The sequence below is a fragment of the Dermochelys coriacea genome, chromosome 11 (assembly GCF_009764565.3).
Source record: "Dermochelys coriacea isolate rDerCor1 chromosome 11, rDerCor1.pri.v4, whole genome shotgun sequence".
In the NCBI taxonomy this organism is placed as follows: domain Eukaryota; kingdom Metazoa; phylum Chordata; order Testudines; family Dermochelyidae; genus Dermochelys; species Dermochelys coriacea.
In genome coordinates this window covers 19,035,837-19,052,430 of record NC_050078.2, presented here as the reverse complement: position 1 = coordinate 19,052,430, position 16,594 = coordinate 19,035,837, and the positions used below count along the sequence as shown (strand labels likewise).

Below are 16,594 nucleotides of genomic sequence, written 5' to 3'. Positions count from 1 at the left end.
CAGACACAGGCTAAGACATATCAACACCACAAGTGACATGCAGTTCACATTACATTAACATTTTTAGGCACTTTATTCACAGACATTTCTAACGCACTCAGCACTGTGTTACATGAATGTCGTCATGGGATGGATGGGGAGGGAAAGCAAAAATTGGTCATGAAAGTTATACCACACAACACTGAGGAGCGCTAACCAGGTGGTAAGAATGCATAGGTGGCATTTCTGTCTCATTTATTTAATCACAGACAGTGAAATTGGATTTTATTTATGTTTTGAGGATACATGGAGATGCATTTAACAGCATGGAAGATGGAGCCCTGAGATTAGTCTAGAAGAAAAGGCTCCCCTTCCCCCTCCCCCACACACACAAAAGTCAGAGGTAGAAAATGAGGGAAGGAGAAACAAAAAGAGGTATTTAAGGCACCCAGGGATGGAGGTTGTAGAATAAGTGCTGGAGAGAAGGGATGAAGTCCAGGTACAGAAAGAGATATTTGTTTAAAAATCAGATTTCTAAAACTTCATCTAATTCTAATCAAGAAACTGAGAAATCTACATAGTCACTGAAACCCCAAAATGGAATTATAAATCTTCAACACAAAATTTGTCTGTCTATTTTATATAATGCATGCATAAGTGCCCTAACTCCATACCTCGCACAAGCTCTCCCTCCACCACTTGCACTGCTTCCTTTCCACTACCTCTCTCACCAGTTTCCCCAATGAGGCTATCCCCTTCCCCAATCTCAAATAGACAGCTAGAGCCTTCCATTCCCATTTTTTCTTTGTTAGTGGCAGCGTGAGTTTTTATGTTACTTCTGTGATTGATTGTTCACAGGGTAATATCACATCCACAAATTAACAATTATTTTTAATGCATGGATGACAGTGTGTTTATGATTGCAACCCACGTACAACATAAAAACCTTAAGATACATTAAAACAGACTGTTTCATGCAGTAAAAATCTATAAGCCAACATGAATGATTCCTGGTAATGATTTTGCAAAAAATGGTTAAAAATGCCATATGTTCTAACCGATAGACTAGAAGGTGGATTCAAGCAAAAAATCTTGTGATAACTTATGTGCTATTTAGGGCAGAGAGAGTCGTCTCTTTTTTGGAAAGCAGAATGCTCTAGCACTACCACATTTTTAATAAATATTAAAATAATTACTACTTTTATTATGGTGCATATTGTAGGACTGCTACAGTGTAATGGAGAACAGAACAATCAAGTTTTCATGCAACTCATAAAATGTGTTAATAGCATCTTTTGACAAAATATACCATTCCTCAAAATAATTGAGCCTATACAGTAAAAATATTGGATGCACATGTCCCTAGTAGTTCACTCACTGACCAGTAAGAAATTAGCATACCCAAGCACAATATCCTAAACGATTCTTTCTGTAAAACTGCTCTTTCACGTAAGTGCCTCACATTTCAAAGCCTGTTTAAAAACAACTTGAGGGTCATGAGAGAAAAATTGGACAAGGCGATTTAAAAGGTGGATTGTCCTTCCTAAATTACGAACTTAAGGCTTCACTATGCTAAATCCTTACAATCATGAGTGGGCCCCTTATACAACATATGTAAATGGTTATATATTGGAGCAGTCAATTTGCTATGTGCTCTACTAAACAGAGGAGAACATAATTCCTGCGCTTCAACTAAACAGATGAACTAAACAATGGCTTTATCACAAGCCATGGAGTAAATTAATTTTAATTTTTTTAAAATACATACATACATACATACATACATACATACATACATACATGTACAACGTGATTTTGCTGGCAGATTAATTTTGTAGGCTGAGCGGAGAAGAGGATTTTAAGAATGGATCTGAATGGACCGAGACTAATTGCTGCTCCAGAATAAGGCGCAAATTCTAGGCCAAGAGGCCAGTATGATGGAAGGAACAAAGGATATATGTCTACACTACCACATAATATGTCACTCAGGGTTGTGAATCAGCCACCCCCCTGAGCAACATAAAAGTTACACTGACCTGAGAGCAGGTATGGACAGCACTATGTTGGGGGGGAGAGCACTATGTTGGGGGTGGATTAATTCAGTCGACAGGAGAACTCTCTCCTGTCAGCTTAGCACGGCTACACTAGAGATCTTACAGCAGCTCAGCTGCATCCAAGCAGCCTGAAAGCTTTGGGAGAGTTGCAGGAGCAGCTGAAGGCAAAGGGTATGAAGGCATAAGGGCAGCAAATTACCAACGGTAAAAAACAAACAAACAAACAACATAGCAATGGATCCAAAACAGTTTTCTCCAGTGATTTTCACTACATTTGATTAATTTATTCATACACTACTTGAGAAGACAGGCAACACAATTCAGGCACTCTTGAGGAAACTGATGAGTCACTTTTCTTATACAAAATTGTGCTTAAAGTGCAAATAAATTATACTGTCATACTGCAACTCATGTATTCTGGTATTGGGATCCCTACTGTCATGGATATTTTGTTTCAAAATGTCACCACTTGCTTCTAGAATTGGGAAGAGTCAATTTCACTATATTAGGGAAGGAAAGGAGCAAAGAAAAGCAAGTGTAGAGAGTGCATTAAAGTAATCACTATTCTTCATGCAATAATATTCTGGCAACTTTACCTAATAATGAGTGGTTGATGGGAGTTGGGGAGGAAGTTTTCAAGGGAGCAAGTGTGATGCTGTGAGAGGACTGACTCTCCCCAGCAGTGATATATTCCTCATGAAGGGTTGCTTTCTGTGCTGTCCAGCACAGGAGCAGTATCACCAACTAACTGATTGGACATGAAAGCCACACCTTCCAGAGCTTTTCAGGTCTGGAAACCTAGCCAAAGGGATTTAATTTTGTCAAGCTGCTGCTGGAGTGTATAAAATGAACCTAATTTAGGAGAGAAATTCTTTTACAGGTGTTATCTAGAAAAAGCTCTGAAGCTCTGTATTTGCTAAACAAAATAAGAGAACTAAAGTGAACCTATTTCTAATCAACATTTGACTAAAAACTACTTTGCAAAAAACTCAGAGTATGTCTCAGTGGATTCTCTCATCAAATAATTTCTCTAGTTAGTCTTCATCTGCTCTTGAATGTACAGTAAATATATATGTTGCCTCTCACCTCCTATCATTTTAGAATGTAAGCTCTTCAGGACAGTGACCATTTCTTTGAATACAACTGTACAGTACCTAGCACCACAAAACCCTGATTGTGATTGTTGTCTGTGGACACTACACTTAATATCAATATTAAAAACATTAACTAGCAAGGCTGTAATGTTGTATGGAGCAGGGCCTTTTTGCTGTGCATTTGTATACTAGCTAGTAAGACAGATACTAAGTCTCCAGCCTAAGTCCATGACAAGGCTTCTAGGGACTACAGAAATACAAATGGATTGTCTTTGGCACACGAGGGGACGTGTGGCTTTTCATTTGCCTAGACTAGGACCTGAAGATGCAGAGCAGCTTGTTTTGAGATATTTTACCTATCATTTGAATTTCAAACACCGCTTCTCAAGACTAAAAGTATGCTGTGGTAAGAAAGGAATATTTACCATTCACTCTACTGCCTGCGTGTTTAATTTTGTTTAGAGAGATTTATTTCTCTCAGATCCCCATTGGATATCTGATTAGGCAAACCAGCATAGCAATGACAGCAGCTAGCAATTTGTTTGGCTAGTATTGGGCCAATTTACTAGTAATGGCTTATATTACTCATGTTCTATAGGGAGATGAAGGGTATCCAGTTTGTATTTTAAAAATGTTATTTTTTCTTGCTATCTCCATGCCCCAACCCTGGATTTAGTCTTGACGAAGCTAAATGGATATTAAACTCAAGTTAAAGTGCGTCACAACATTATTACTATAGTCTTGTACAGGGCCTGTATGAGAGCACCTTGCATAGTTGAACCAGACACCAGAGCTTCCTTCACCCAGAATAATCTTCATGAGAAGATTTTTGTTTTGTTAAATTATGGAGTTTTTAAAAACATGCATTTTCTCAGCCTAAATAAAATTGAATGCCAGAACCTATTCACAACTCTTAACACTAAAACTGTGAAACAAAATACCTGGAAAACAGCTTAAAAAGAAACAAACAGCAATGGTAACTTCACTACAAAGTAAATGCTCAACTTAATAATGTCTAGACTGACAACGGGGAAATAAAAACAAAATAAAGATGTTGCCTCGTCCCTCTACAACATGGAAAACTCAACTTCCTGCAACAAGTTCAAATGAGCTCAAAAGGAAATACTACTACAGATAAAAGGCTAGGGTGTTTTTCCTCCAGTGAGAAACTCACAGTTTGCCTCTAACCTATTCAAAAATAACTGACCATTAAGCATGCGTATTGATAGAAATAGGAGGGTGTGGGTGTGGTAGAGGAGATTTTATCCTCCAGATTCACCAAAACTGATAAAGTTTGCTTGGCATTTACTTATTATATACTTCCTAGTCAATCACAAGACGTAGTGGCCGAAAAAGAACTTTTTTTACCATAATATACTGATGAAAAATAAGGAGAGAGACTTCTTACCGGCATATCATTTTTGTTGTCTGTACAACTTTCATCCTTTTCTACTTGAATCTGCTCATGGCTTCTTAATTTTGTAAGGTTTTCGACTGGGGTTGTGTCTTTAAATTCTGCCTCTGAACCATTCATTGTATCAGTTTCATCCTTTAGAGTAACAGTATCAGACATCTTCATTAGAGAAGATTACTTTAAAATTCTACAGGAAATAAGGAACCTTTAAGAGGAGAAAGAAAAAGTATGTATATTTACTCTATAGAGCTGAAATTTTATACTAATTGAAAAAAATCACACACACACACACACACACCTTTCAATAGACTTTGTCACCAAAAGGATATTTTCCCCACCAATTTATTTTTTTCCCTGTTCACGTCTTGGGTCATCATGAATGAGCATTAATTTTAGTTCTATCACCTTAATCCAGATGCTTATGCTATAGGGTGCATATTACAAAAGAAAAAAAGGCATGAACTAAAAGTTTATTCTATCATGTATCAAGTATCATGGTAAATCCTTGACTAACTCCCTCTTCCATATCTTATACATCAGTGTTTTCATATACAACACCAGGTTTCAGTTCTCATATAAGAAATTGAAGTTCCACTAATTCAAAGGCAGAATGTTGATTTGAAAAAACTATAGGAAACTGGTCTGGTGGGTCAGTAAGCCAACACAATGAACTATCGTGCAAGATTCACAAACTGAAAGACAATATGGAAGGTTTCAGTTTCCCAGTCAACTACAGTTGACAAGAACAATTGTCGATATGACGTTACATGTCAAAGGTAATGAAACTGGTCACTGCAAAATTTCTTAATTACCAGAAAGAGAGACAGCATTGACTATTACAATGGTGGAGAAACAGTACATTAGATGATGATGTACAAAAATAATAAACATTCCTTAGTTCAAATAAATATTTGAAGTCACCATCCTGCCCGAGTCACAACTTCTTGCAATGCCAGTTGTCAGGAACTTATGAACACAATAAATCTACGCTTCATCCAAAACACACACACACACACACACACACACACACACAAACAAAAATCAAATCAATCAATCACCCTAGGTAGAATGAACTTAAATTTAAAACATTGATTTTATTTTTACATTTGAGGGATTTTAATTAAAAATAGAAAAATCTAGAGCACAGTTTATGTCAGTCACATCCAATACTTGTTCCTTATTACCTGATGTATCCTACAGATTTGGAATTGTGGTCGCCCACAAAAATAAAATAAAATAATCCAACGGTCCTTTTCACAGTCATCAACCAAGATGTCAGTTGTAATGAACCATCTGGAATATGGCAGGAGGAGTCCCATGTCCTTGTCACCAGTGTAGAATCCTGGATTGAACTATACTGTCTTGGATCAAGAATACCATCCCTTTTAGATGCCTAAAACAATAAAAACAGTTCCATTGATAACTTCCATTAATGAAAATTTGGAATATTTCTTGTAAAACTAAAAACCAAACAAAGTTAGCATTTTTCATTTCCATTCAATTTTGTCATTTTTGTTCTACTTATTTAAACTGGAAGAAGCTGTAATTTTTTTTAAACCAATTTATAAGCAATTCCCAAAGTACAAATTAATAAGTCGTTTTAATAAACATATCACTATGTCTAGTTACACCATGACAAAAGTAACGTCCCTATGCCACATAGCTATTTTCTGGAATTGGGCTGTAATAAAGAATTTTCAAATATAAATATAAAACTTGGGAAAATATAAATAGTTACTGGCAGTTGAAACTCGTACAACTCTTGGCAGAATTAATCCTGTAAAAGCACCATATGCAATTCATATTACAAGGCCACATCATCCCCCACGGATCCACCCTAGGTACCTTCTACATGCTTCCCAACATACACAAACCAGTGAACGAAGGCAGACTTCATATCTCACCATAACACTCTTACTGAAGGAATATCTGAACTCTCAGAAGCCATCCTATAACCACTCAAGCCATGAAGGGCCAGTTTCCTCCAAGACACAACTCACTTCCTCCCACAAAATGCCATCTTTGCCCCCCATGGACAACATTTCCCTACACATCAGTGTCCCTCACAAAGATGGCATCACTGCCTGCCTCAAATATCTACCTGACAATAGACAACACTCAAATATCTACCACAAACATATCACCAAACTCATCCATTTCATCCTCACCCTTAACACTTTAAATTCAACAAAACCACTTTGTCCAAACTATGGGAACAGCCATGGGTACTAGTATGGGTCCCTGATTTATCAACCTTTTCATAAGCCACATATGGAAAAATGTGCCACAAACTCAATGATATATCAATGATACTTTCATCCTCTAGACAGAGGACCAAAAACTCCCTCATCATCCATCAAATTTTCTCTAGAACACTCCCACACAAGCAGCAACTTCCTGGACACCACAATCAGTTTCAACAATAGAACTGTACAGACTATATATACACAAGAAACCCACCATCAGAGTTGATTTGATTTAAATCATTAGTCAGGAAGACTCGATGGTTTTCTACATAAAAGTGCATTCTGATTGGTTGTTATAACCTTAATGCATATTCTTCACAACTCAGATATATGTAGGTTTCATTTTTAGAAGGTACAACACTATACATTTTTAAACAGGGATTTATTTTGAAAACTTGTCAGATTAATTTTACAGCTATATCTGAAAATGAATGATTGTTTGGTTATTTCATTTACCAAAAGGTAATTGAAGCAGATATTTATGAAGTCATTGGGAGGTGAACTATCTCCAGTTCAACAGTTAAGCATTAATATTTGGAGGATTTCTTGATATGCTGCGTTAGGAGGACAACAACATCAGCAGACAGACATTTAAATTTATTTACACCTAAACAACAACGTTAAGTACTCTGGATTTTTTTTCTTCAACAGGAAACACATTTTAACAAAAAAACAAGCAAATGTCCCTCGCTTCTCACATTTATCTCTAGACTTCTTCTCCTTGTCCAGATCTATTCCGCCCCCAACAATCTTCTATTCACTGAACTTTCTGAATCTTTGAACTTTTAGAGAGAGGTAAGGGATTCACCCTGTGTACACAAATTTGAAGAGAGACAATAGAGTTGAGGTCTGTTATTTCTCACCTCTATATATTCATTCATTTACATTTTTTTTTTGCTGTTAACAAGCATGTTACCTCTGGAGATACAAATCCAGTTTGAGAACTGTAAAACTAAGCATCTCTGATGGTATCTTCTAGACTGAGCACTGAGTCCCATTGGGAGATAGAAAGATTAACCTAAATAATCTATGCAGAAGCCTGTGGTACCCCATAAGATTGGGTCCCGAATCCATGAACTATTGGAACTCATTTACAAAACTTTTCTTAAACATTACATGAATATATTGTCTCTTACTATAGAATTAGTATTTATAATCCCTATTCCATGATGAGATATCTTTGAGCTATAATGCATCTTAATTAAAACTATCTTTAGATGGATTTTATTTAAATCTGATTTTTTTTTATAAAATGCTTTGAGGGAAAAAAAACCTGATTTTTTATTTTTTTGAAATCATTGGTTTTTAATCCATCCTGATCACCACACTTTCCTCCACAGATGCATCTATCACCCCAAACGGAACAAGAAATTTTATTTACAGTAAGGCATTCAGACACCATAGAACATGCTCCAAGGAGAAAATCTGGGATACACACTTTAATACACTTAAAACTGCCTTCACCAAACAAGGACACTCCACCAGAAAAGTAGATCACATTATGGGTTGGGCCACCCAAATATTCTGAGACAACCTGCTTCAATACAGGAAGAAAAAAACAAACAAAAAAAAACCCAACATACTCCCAAGTTGTCACTTACCAGCCCACACTGGAACTCAAACAGCTTATCAAACAATTACAACCCATACTTAATGGGGACCATAGCCTCAAAAATCTTTCCCGAACACCTTCTTCTGGCCTTCAAAACACCCCACCACCATCACCAGCAGAAGCAAGCTTTCCACAGACCAGGATATATCAACTCAAAGCAGCACCAGACTCTGCCAAACAGACGCAAAACCTGCAGACATTTGTCCACTGCTACGATGATCAATACTCCTCCACCATACATGGGTCCTATCCTGCTCATCGCAACATGGGGTATACATCAGCCAGTGCATTAAATGACCCAACAACCACCTGTGAGCAAAATCAGACCACCACTGAACTCTCAAATGAATTCACACAAACATGATAAAAAACAAAAACACCCTATCACCTGTGGGTGAACACATATCACAAAAAACATTTATTCCATATCTGACCTCTCAGTCCTCGTCCTTAAAAGGAAACCTGCATAACTCCCCTTCAGAGAACGAGCCTGGGAGATCAAATTCATAACTCTACTAGGCACTAAAAATCAGACTCAATAAAGACACTGATTTTATGTCTCTCTACAATGATCTGTAACCCACTAACCCCCCCTTTTTTGTCTTAAGACTGCATAGGTGATAATTATGCACTTCATCTTGAGTGGTCTCCTGTAACATATGTTAACTCCTTATGCTTAACAATCTGTTCCACCTTTATTTAGCTGCAATACACTGAGCACCTTTCCCAGACCTGAAGAAGAGCTCTGTGGAACTCAAAAGCTTGTCTCTTTCATCAACAGAAGTTGGGTCAATAAAATATACGACCTCACCCACCTTGTATTTTGGCTACAAGAGACGTTCTGTTCAATACAAAGCAATTGAACTCTGGCCAGGATTTACAAATCCTAGAGAACTGCTGCTCTATCATCATCTCTCTTTCGATAAGTTCTCATCAAGAAAAACAGCAGTTTTTAAATTTGAAATAGTAAGTACAACAAAACCTCCAGCACCAAATCAAAATATAATCCACAAACATGATAGAGAAGAAAGCATTCAAATAATGAAAAGACAATCATCTCAACAATACAGTTGAATCATCTCAACAATTCAGATGAATGATTCAACTGTCTGATGCCTAAGCATGTAATAATAAGTGTATTAAAAAAAATCAGTTATGTAAGAAAATGAGGATATCAGGTTTGTGTTAGATGGAGGTAAATCTGGCTCTGTAATGAGAAACAGTAGACAAGTTTGTTTACTAGTTATAAATACAAGTTTATTCAAAAGAATTGAAAAAATGGCTAGAAAATTATCTTTGGAATCATGTGGTTTAAGAGTCATTCCATGCTGAGGGCTAAATCCTGCAAGAGGCTGACTACATTTAGTTAGACATTGAGCATAGGATGAGGTTGCATTTAGCATCTTGCAACATCAGGCGATTAGACAATGAAACATATTTCAAGATGTATAAAGCAAATCTTGGTGGTTTCATAAACTATGATGAAAAGTTATGTTATGGTACACTATTATCTGTGTTCTGAAAAACAAAACAAAACAAAAAAAACACAAAAAACTGTGTAGATCTAACACCATCACAAAAAAATAAAATGTACCCTAATGCAATGGAAAGGGAGCACCTGAACAATAAATTGACTTTTCATAATACTGTGGGAATAAAAATCCACACCATATTTTTAAGGAAGACATATAAATAAGAAGATAAGTGGGGTTACAATAAAAGGAAGCAAAGGCTTGTGGACCTAGTAGATTTATCCTGTTAGACAGCTCCTTGTGTCCTTCTAATTCCACATCTTAATAAATAATCAAATAAATACCTTCTTATACTTATCATATATTGGACTCTTTTTACCCATTACAAGCGCAGCCAAAATTTGGTCTAGAAGGCAACAGCTCTTAAACAATACATAGCAACACATCATGGTACTTTAGTACAAGATATGAAAAACACTGTACCAACAGAAACTACGGAGATAGAAATAAATCTCCAAAGTAACTGCTTGTGTAGTCCCAGCGCTCAAAAAAAAAAAAAAAAAAAAAAAAAAAAAAAAAAAAAAAAAAAAAAAAAAAAACACAAACCACCACACCACACCCACACCCCCCCACCTCCCCAAAGGCAATAGCTCCCAGCGCTGGTGCACTGTCTACACTTTACAGCACTGAAACTTGCAGTGCTCAGGGGGGTGTTTTTTCATACCTCTGAGCAAGAAAGTTGCAGTGCCGTAAAGTACCAGTGTAGACAAGCCCTCAGAAACAGGAGGATCAGTGCAAGAATAGAAGCTGCTGCCATTACCCCATGTGGAACCGCAGAGAAGAAACTAGAGCTGTGGCATGAGTAGTCCAGCAGAGGGCACCAAAACTCTACTGCACCCTGACTAGGATAGCTTTTGCCTACTGATTTGGAGATCAAGGACAAATCCGTACATTATAAGTCAGTGTCTAGGACGCTAACATTTTTTTTGTTCTCCCTCTTAATTTACTTCCCCATTGTTCCCAATATGTGGGTTATTCTACAATTGTTCTGAAATTAACCCCTTGATGCAGGATGCAGCCAGTTCTGTTTAGCTCAATATTAGCAGGCCATGTGTTCCAAGTTCCTTTGAATCATCATCCAGCTTGTAGATATAAAATACTTGAACATGATTGTTTGATCTCACCAATACTGCTTCATTTGAAAGAATATGCCACACTGCCCAATACAGTTAGAAAAAGTTAATACAATATCGCAGCATTATGCAGATTCATCTACTTCCTTTTCCAAAATATTGGCACATAGAAAGAGCTTTGTGGACATGGACTCTACCGATGTGCTCATTTTTCAGATTTTTTGAGGCAAGAATGAGTCTAATAATTGAGATGAGAGAGTATTAATCTGGGCCCTATAACAAACTATAACTTTACGAACATGTATAAATTAAAATTAATACAGTCAGCTTTGAGGATTTCTTAGATAAATCCTTTAGTCATAGGCATGCAGATGCAAAATAAATAAATAAATAAATAAAAAGTTATAAACCTGTAAGAATTTTACATATATCAACTGGAAGGCTTTGTGCAAATTTATCCATGCTGTACCCCAGTGACTTCAAAAGATTTACATCCAGGATGAATTTTTCTCTTTTTACCTCTACTACTACTTACACAAATACACTCTTTTCAAAAGCTCAATATAACCCAGGATAGGTTAAATCACTATACACTGCATTAATATCAGAAGCCTTTTTTATTTGATAATTACAGTTTAATATTTATTAATATACATTTCAAAGACGCATACAGTAGAACCTCAGAGTTATGAGCACCTCAGGAATGGAGGTTGTTCGTAACTCTGAACAAAACGTTCAGAAATTTATAGCTGAACATTGACTTAATATAGCTTTGAAACTTTACTATCCAGAACAAAAATGCTGCTTTTAACCATCTTAATTTAAATTAAACAAGCCCAGAAACAGTTTCCCTACCTTGTCAAACTTTTTTAAACTTTCCCTTTATTATTTTAGTAGTTTATATTTAACACAATACGTATTGTATTTGCACTTTTTTGGAGGGGGTGGGTGGTTCCTGATGCTGCCGATTGCATACTTCCAGTTCCAAGTGCAGTGTGCGGTTGACTGGTCAATTCATAACTCTGGTGTTTGTAACTCTGAGGTTCTACTGAATAATGGTGAATTATAAAATATTGCATTATTAATACTTTCTCAAATGAATTAAGATTAGGATGTATTACACTATGTACATTATAAGTCTTATTGCCTAAGACATCTAGAGAGCATTTTAGAGTCCCAGGATGATGATTCTGGTTAATCTTAGGTCTTTATGTACTTATGAACGGTACCAGTAAGCAGCACTATTTTATCTACATCTCACATCAGGGAGAAAACCACCACCAGATAATTGAGTATATTTTTAAAAATCCCCAAAATCCATCAAGGAATGTGATCATCCATCGCTGTCCAATTTCCAGCCAGAAAGTCTTAAATTAATTGATCTTTCCAACAAAGTAGGACAAAAACTCACCATAATTTGATATACTTGGGTCTGAGTCTGAGTGAAAGCAGTAAGCAAGCGTGAGCTAGAGGTTATTATTTGGAGCTGTTCAGCCAATCAAGAGTTTGCTAATGTGACTGAGGGGCAAAGGTAGTTCAGTCTGGACTCCTTCATGGATGCAAAGCATATTTGCACAAACTTCTTGCACTACTATTGATTGGATTGAGAAAGAATGTTCACTTACCCTAGAGTAACTGTGGTTTTTCAAGCTGCCTTCTCTGCAGTTACTGCAGGGTAAAGTACCCACTCTTTCTTCAACTTCCACTTCTGATGACTCAAAAGAAGTAACTTGTGTCCTGGAGGTAGGTACAATGAGTCTACTGAAACAAGGACTGCAGGACAGCTCTATCAAATGAGGCAACAGATCTGAATCCCTATAGCAAGGAGTAGTGCTGAGCTACACGGAGGCCAGCCCAAACCTGAACAGCACTGACATGACCACATGCACCACGGGGCAGGTCAAAAAGCCCAGAGTGGGGAGCCAAGCAACAGCCGACCAGCAATATGGCACAGGAGCTGCAGGAGATGCCAATGCAGAGTGAGAGCAGGGTAGGCTTGCTCTACAACTCCTCGTCCCTGGACCTTCCCTGCACGACAGCACCTGACCCACTCCCCTAGGGCAGGACTCAACCCCTGGGCCTCCCATTCTACCAGGGCAGTATCTGATTCATGTTAGCCACTCAAAATGTTAAGACACCTCACCTCTCAAGCCCCTCTGGGTCATAATAGAGGTAGCCCAAAGGGGGGGGTACAGCATGAAAAAGTTTGGGAACCACTGCTCTAAGGCAAGCAGATAGTCCAGGATAGTAGCCAGTGGCTCTTCCAAAGGAGATAGAGAACCTTTCCATTTAGCAGCACAAGTAAATTTGGTGGAGTCCTTTTTGCTACAAGCTAGGATGCTTTGAACTACTAAGGGGCAGGATCTGTCAGTCAGCCAGCCAGGCTCCAGACCATGCAATGGAAGGATACTAGATCTGGAAGTGACCTGTAGCTCACAAAAGCTTATGCTCAAATAAATTTGTTAGTCTCTAAGGTGTCACAAGTACTCCTTTTCTTTTTGCAAATACAGACTAACATGGCTGCTACTCTGAGATCTGGAAGTAGGACTTATCCCTTCAACTGCATAATCATATTGGGGCATCAGAAGTTTGATATGGGGCAGTGTTGACAGATTCATGAGGTTAGAATACCAAAACTGCCCGAGACATGCTCGGATCGTCATTAGGTCTGTGGCCTGTCTGAGGACTCCCAGTATCAAGGGAATTGGAGGGTAGGCATACATTAGCCCACATTACCTTAGGATCAGAAAAGCATCCAAACAGGGAGCAGGGACTTGTTCCCTTTCTGGAGTAGGCACTTCTTATTGTGGTTGGAGGCAAACAGGTCTAATGTTGGGAGCACCCCGTATGAAAGATGACTTTTCGAATAACCGTTCATGGTTGTCCCAGTATTGTAGACTCAGACAGTCAATGAAGGTGTTTTGCAGGCCAGGAAGGTGAGAGCAATTGGACTGCGTGGTGATTGATCATCTTTTCCAAAGTTGGACTGCCTCCTGGGAAAGATGATGAGTGAGCACTTCCCTGCTTGCTGATATAGTACATTACTATGGTGTTGTCCACATCGTGCCATGAAGAACTGAGAAGAAAGCCATGCATGCCAACCAAATGGTTCGATTCCAGAACATTTATGTGAAGATTTGCCTTGAGGAAAGGGGAAAGAGACTCAGAGGCCCTAAATCCAAAGGCAGCCCAGTGAACTCCCCACAATGCATATGTTGCATTGGTGATCTCTATTGCTTAGACCTCTCAAACAGAAACCATGACCAAGGAGTCTTTGAAATAGACTTAATAGTGCCATCCATTTTCTTGGAGGTAGGCACCATGAATGCATGAGTTGACCAGATGTCCGATTCCATGTGAACAGTCTCTGAAACTCCTCTCCAAGGAGCCAGGTTCATAGGGATTCGAGACAGGTAACTCCGTTCTCTCCCAGGTTCTCCAAAGTCAAGAAAGAGAAATAATATGCTTCAGCGGAGCAGGTCTCTTAGATGACCGGGGAGGTCATGAATCTGTAATGGGGCAGGCAATGGAACTGGGGCCAACAATTTCTTCACAGAAGGCAGTAATGGAGGCTTGGGTAGATCCAATACCATTAAAGACTCCTTGTACTATAAATTGAGTGGTTTGCGGTGAGAGGTCTCTTGCTCTGCACATGCAGTCAGTAGTGGAAAGGTTTTAGCCTCTTTGAAGGGACGATGTCTCCTTCTGACTGAAACCCCTGGTGCCTAGGAATTGCAAAATTGGTATGGAAGGGTCTGGAAAATGCTTGTGCTCCTATACTGACAGGGCAGATGCTTCTATCCTTGGTCACCAGTACCAAATGCATCGATAGCATCTGGAGGCTGAGTGGGGTTCTTATGGTGACTGCTTGGTGCCAAGAAGTCAGAAGGAACTATTCTGGATCTTGAACTGCCTGCAATACTGGATATGCTTGGGGCTGGAAAGGGGAGTTCTGTGTCTCTGATCACCATGGGAGTGGTACTCCTTATGACCTCTCCAGAAGATAGAGAAGAGGACACAAGAGAGATTCTGGCCAACTCTGTAGCAGAGGAGTGGGGACTTCCTCCATGCTGAAGGTGCTCTGGAACCCAGACTGGAACATTGGCTTAATGGAGCACTCTGAGGGCTTGTCTACATTAATATTTAGTTTGTGGTAAGCTAGGGTATACATCTCCCCTACACTAGCCTGCTGTGCACTAAGTGTCTGTGTGGACCCTGCTGCCACACACTAAAAGTTTCCTAATGCATTTTGGATCTACCCCACTTTGAACATGAGTCAAAGCACACTAGAGAACTTTTAGTGCCTGTCAGCAGGATCCATAGACACTTAGCAGACAGCAGGTTAGCAGATTTACACACCTGCTTCCTGTGAACTAAATGTTTGTGCAGACAAGTTGGCCAAGCTGGCCAGTTTTCCTCCCATTCAGCAGTTAATGAAGCTTTCCTGGAGTTCTTGAGGAGGACTTTTTGAAAAGAAGCAGCACATAGAGAATTTACCTAGCATATGCATTTCCTTCAGACAGAAAAAGGCAGGTAGGCCTGGTCTACACTACGAGTTTAGGATGAATTTAGCAACGTTAAATCCGAATTAACCCTGCACCCGTCAACACAAAGCCATTTTTTTGACAAAGGGCTCTTAAAACAGATTTCTGTACTCCTCCCCAACGTGGGGATTAGGGCTGAAATCGACATTTCAAATTAGGGTTAGTATGGACGCAATTCGAAGGTATTAGCCTCCGGAAGCTATCCCACAGTGCACCATTGTGACCGCTCTGGACAGCACTCTGAACTTGGATGCACTGGCCAGGTGTACAGGAAAAGCCCCGGGAATTTTTGAATCTCATTTCCTGTTTGGCCAGGCGAGCTCATCAGCACAGGTGACCATGCAGTGCCAGAATCGAAAAAGAGCTCCAGCATAGACCGAACGGGAGGTACTGGATCTGATCGCTGTATGGGGAGAAGAATCCGTGCTATCAGAACTACGTTCCAAAAGACAAAATGCCAAAATGTTGCAAAAAATCTCAGAGGCCATGAGGGACAGAGGCTTCATCAGGGACGAAACACAGTGCCACGTGAATTTTAAGGGAGCTCGGACAAGCATACCAGAAAACCAAAGAATCAAAACGGACGCTCCGGGACAAAACCCCAGACATGCTGCTTCTACGCTGAGCTGCATGCAATTCTGGGGGGGCCGCCACCACTACCCCACCCCCGTCAGTAGACTCCGATGATGGCGTACTCTCTGCCATGGCTGAGGATTTTGCAGATGGGGAAGATGAGGACGACGATGATGAGCTTGGGGAGAGTACACAGCACACCGTTCTCCCCGCCAGCCAGGATCTTATCACCCTGACTGAAATACCCTCCCAACCTAACGAAGCCAGAGAAGGGACCTCTGGTGAGTGTACCTTTTTAAATATAATACATGTTATAAAAGCAAGCGTTTAAATGATTAAGAAGCCCTGAGGACTTGGGATGCATTCGTGGCCTGTACTGCTACTGGAAAAGTCTGTTAATGTGTCTGGGCATGGAGCTGAAATCCTCCAGGGACATCTCCATGAAGCTCTCCTGGAGGTACTCTAAAAGCCTT

At 39.2% G+C, this 16,594-nt stretch overlaps 1 protein-coding gene across 22 annotated transcripts in view; it reads right to left on the bottom strand.

The window, feature by feature from the left end:
• The window catches only part of R3HDM1 (R3H domain containing 1), a 177,473-nt gene that overhangs the window by 110,459 nt on the left and 50,420 nt on the right, over positions 1–16,594 (bottom strand). For 21 of the 22 annotated variants that reach the window (XM_043505053.1, XM_043505049.1, XM_038421246.2 and 18 more), the window contains exons 2-3: positions 5,726–5,934; positions 4,536–4,746 (exon numbers count right to left, since the gene is read on the bottom strand). The exons of the other annotated variant lie outside the window; for it this stretch is intronic. In XM_043505053.1, coding sequence (XP_043360988.1) covers positions 4,536–4,706 — 171 coding nt within the window. In that variant the 5' untranslated portion in view covers positions 4,707–4,746; positions 5,726–5,934. The remainder of the gene's footprint in view (positions 1–4,535; positions 4,747–5,725; positions 5,935–16,594) is intronic. 22 annotated transcript variants of the gene reach the window in all.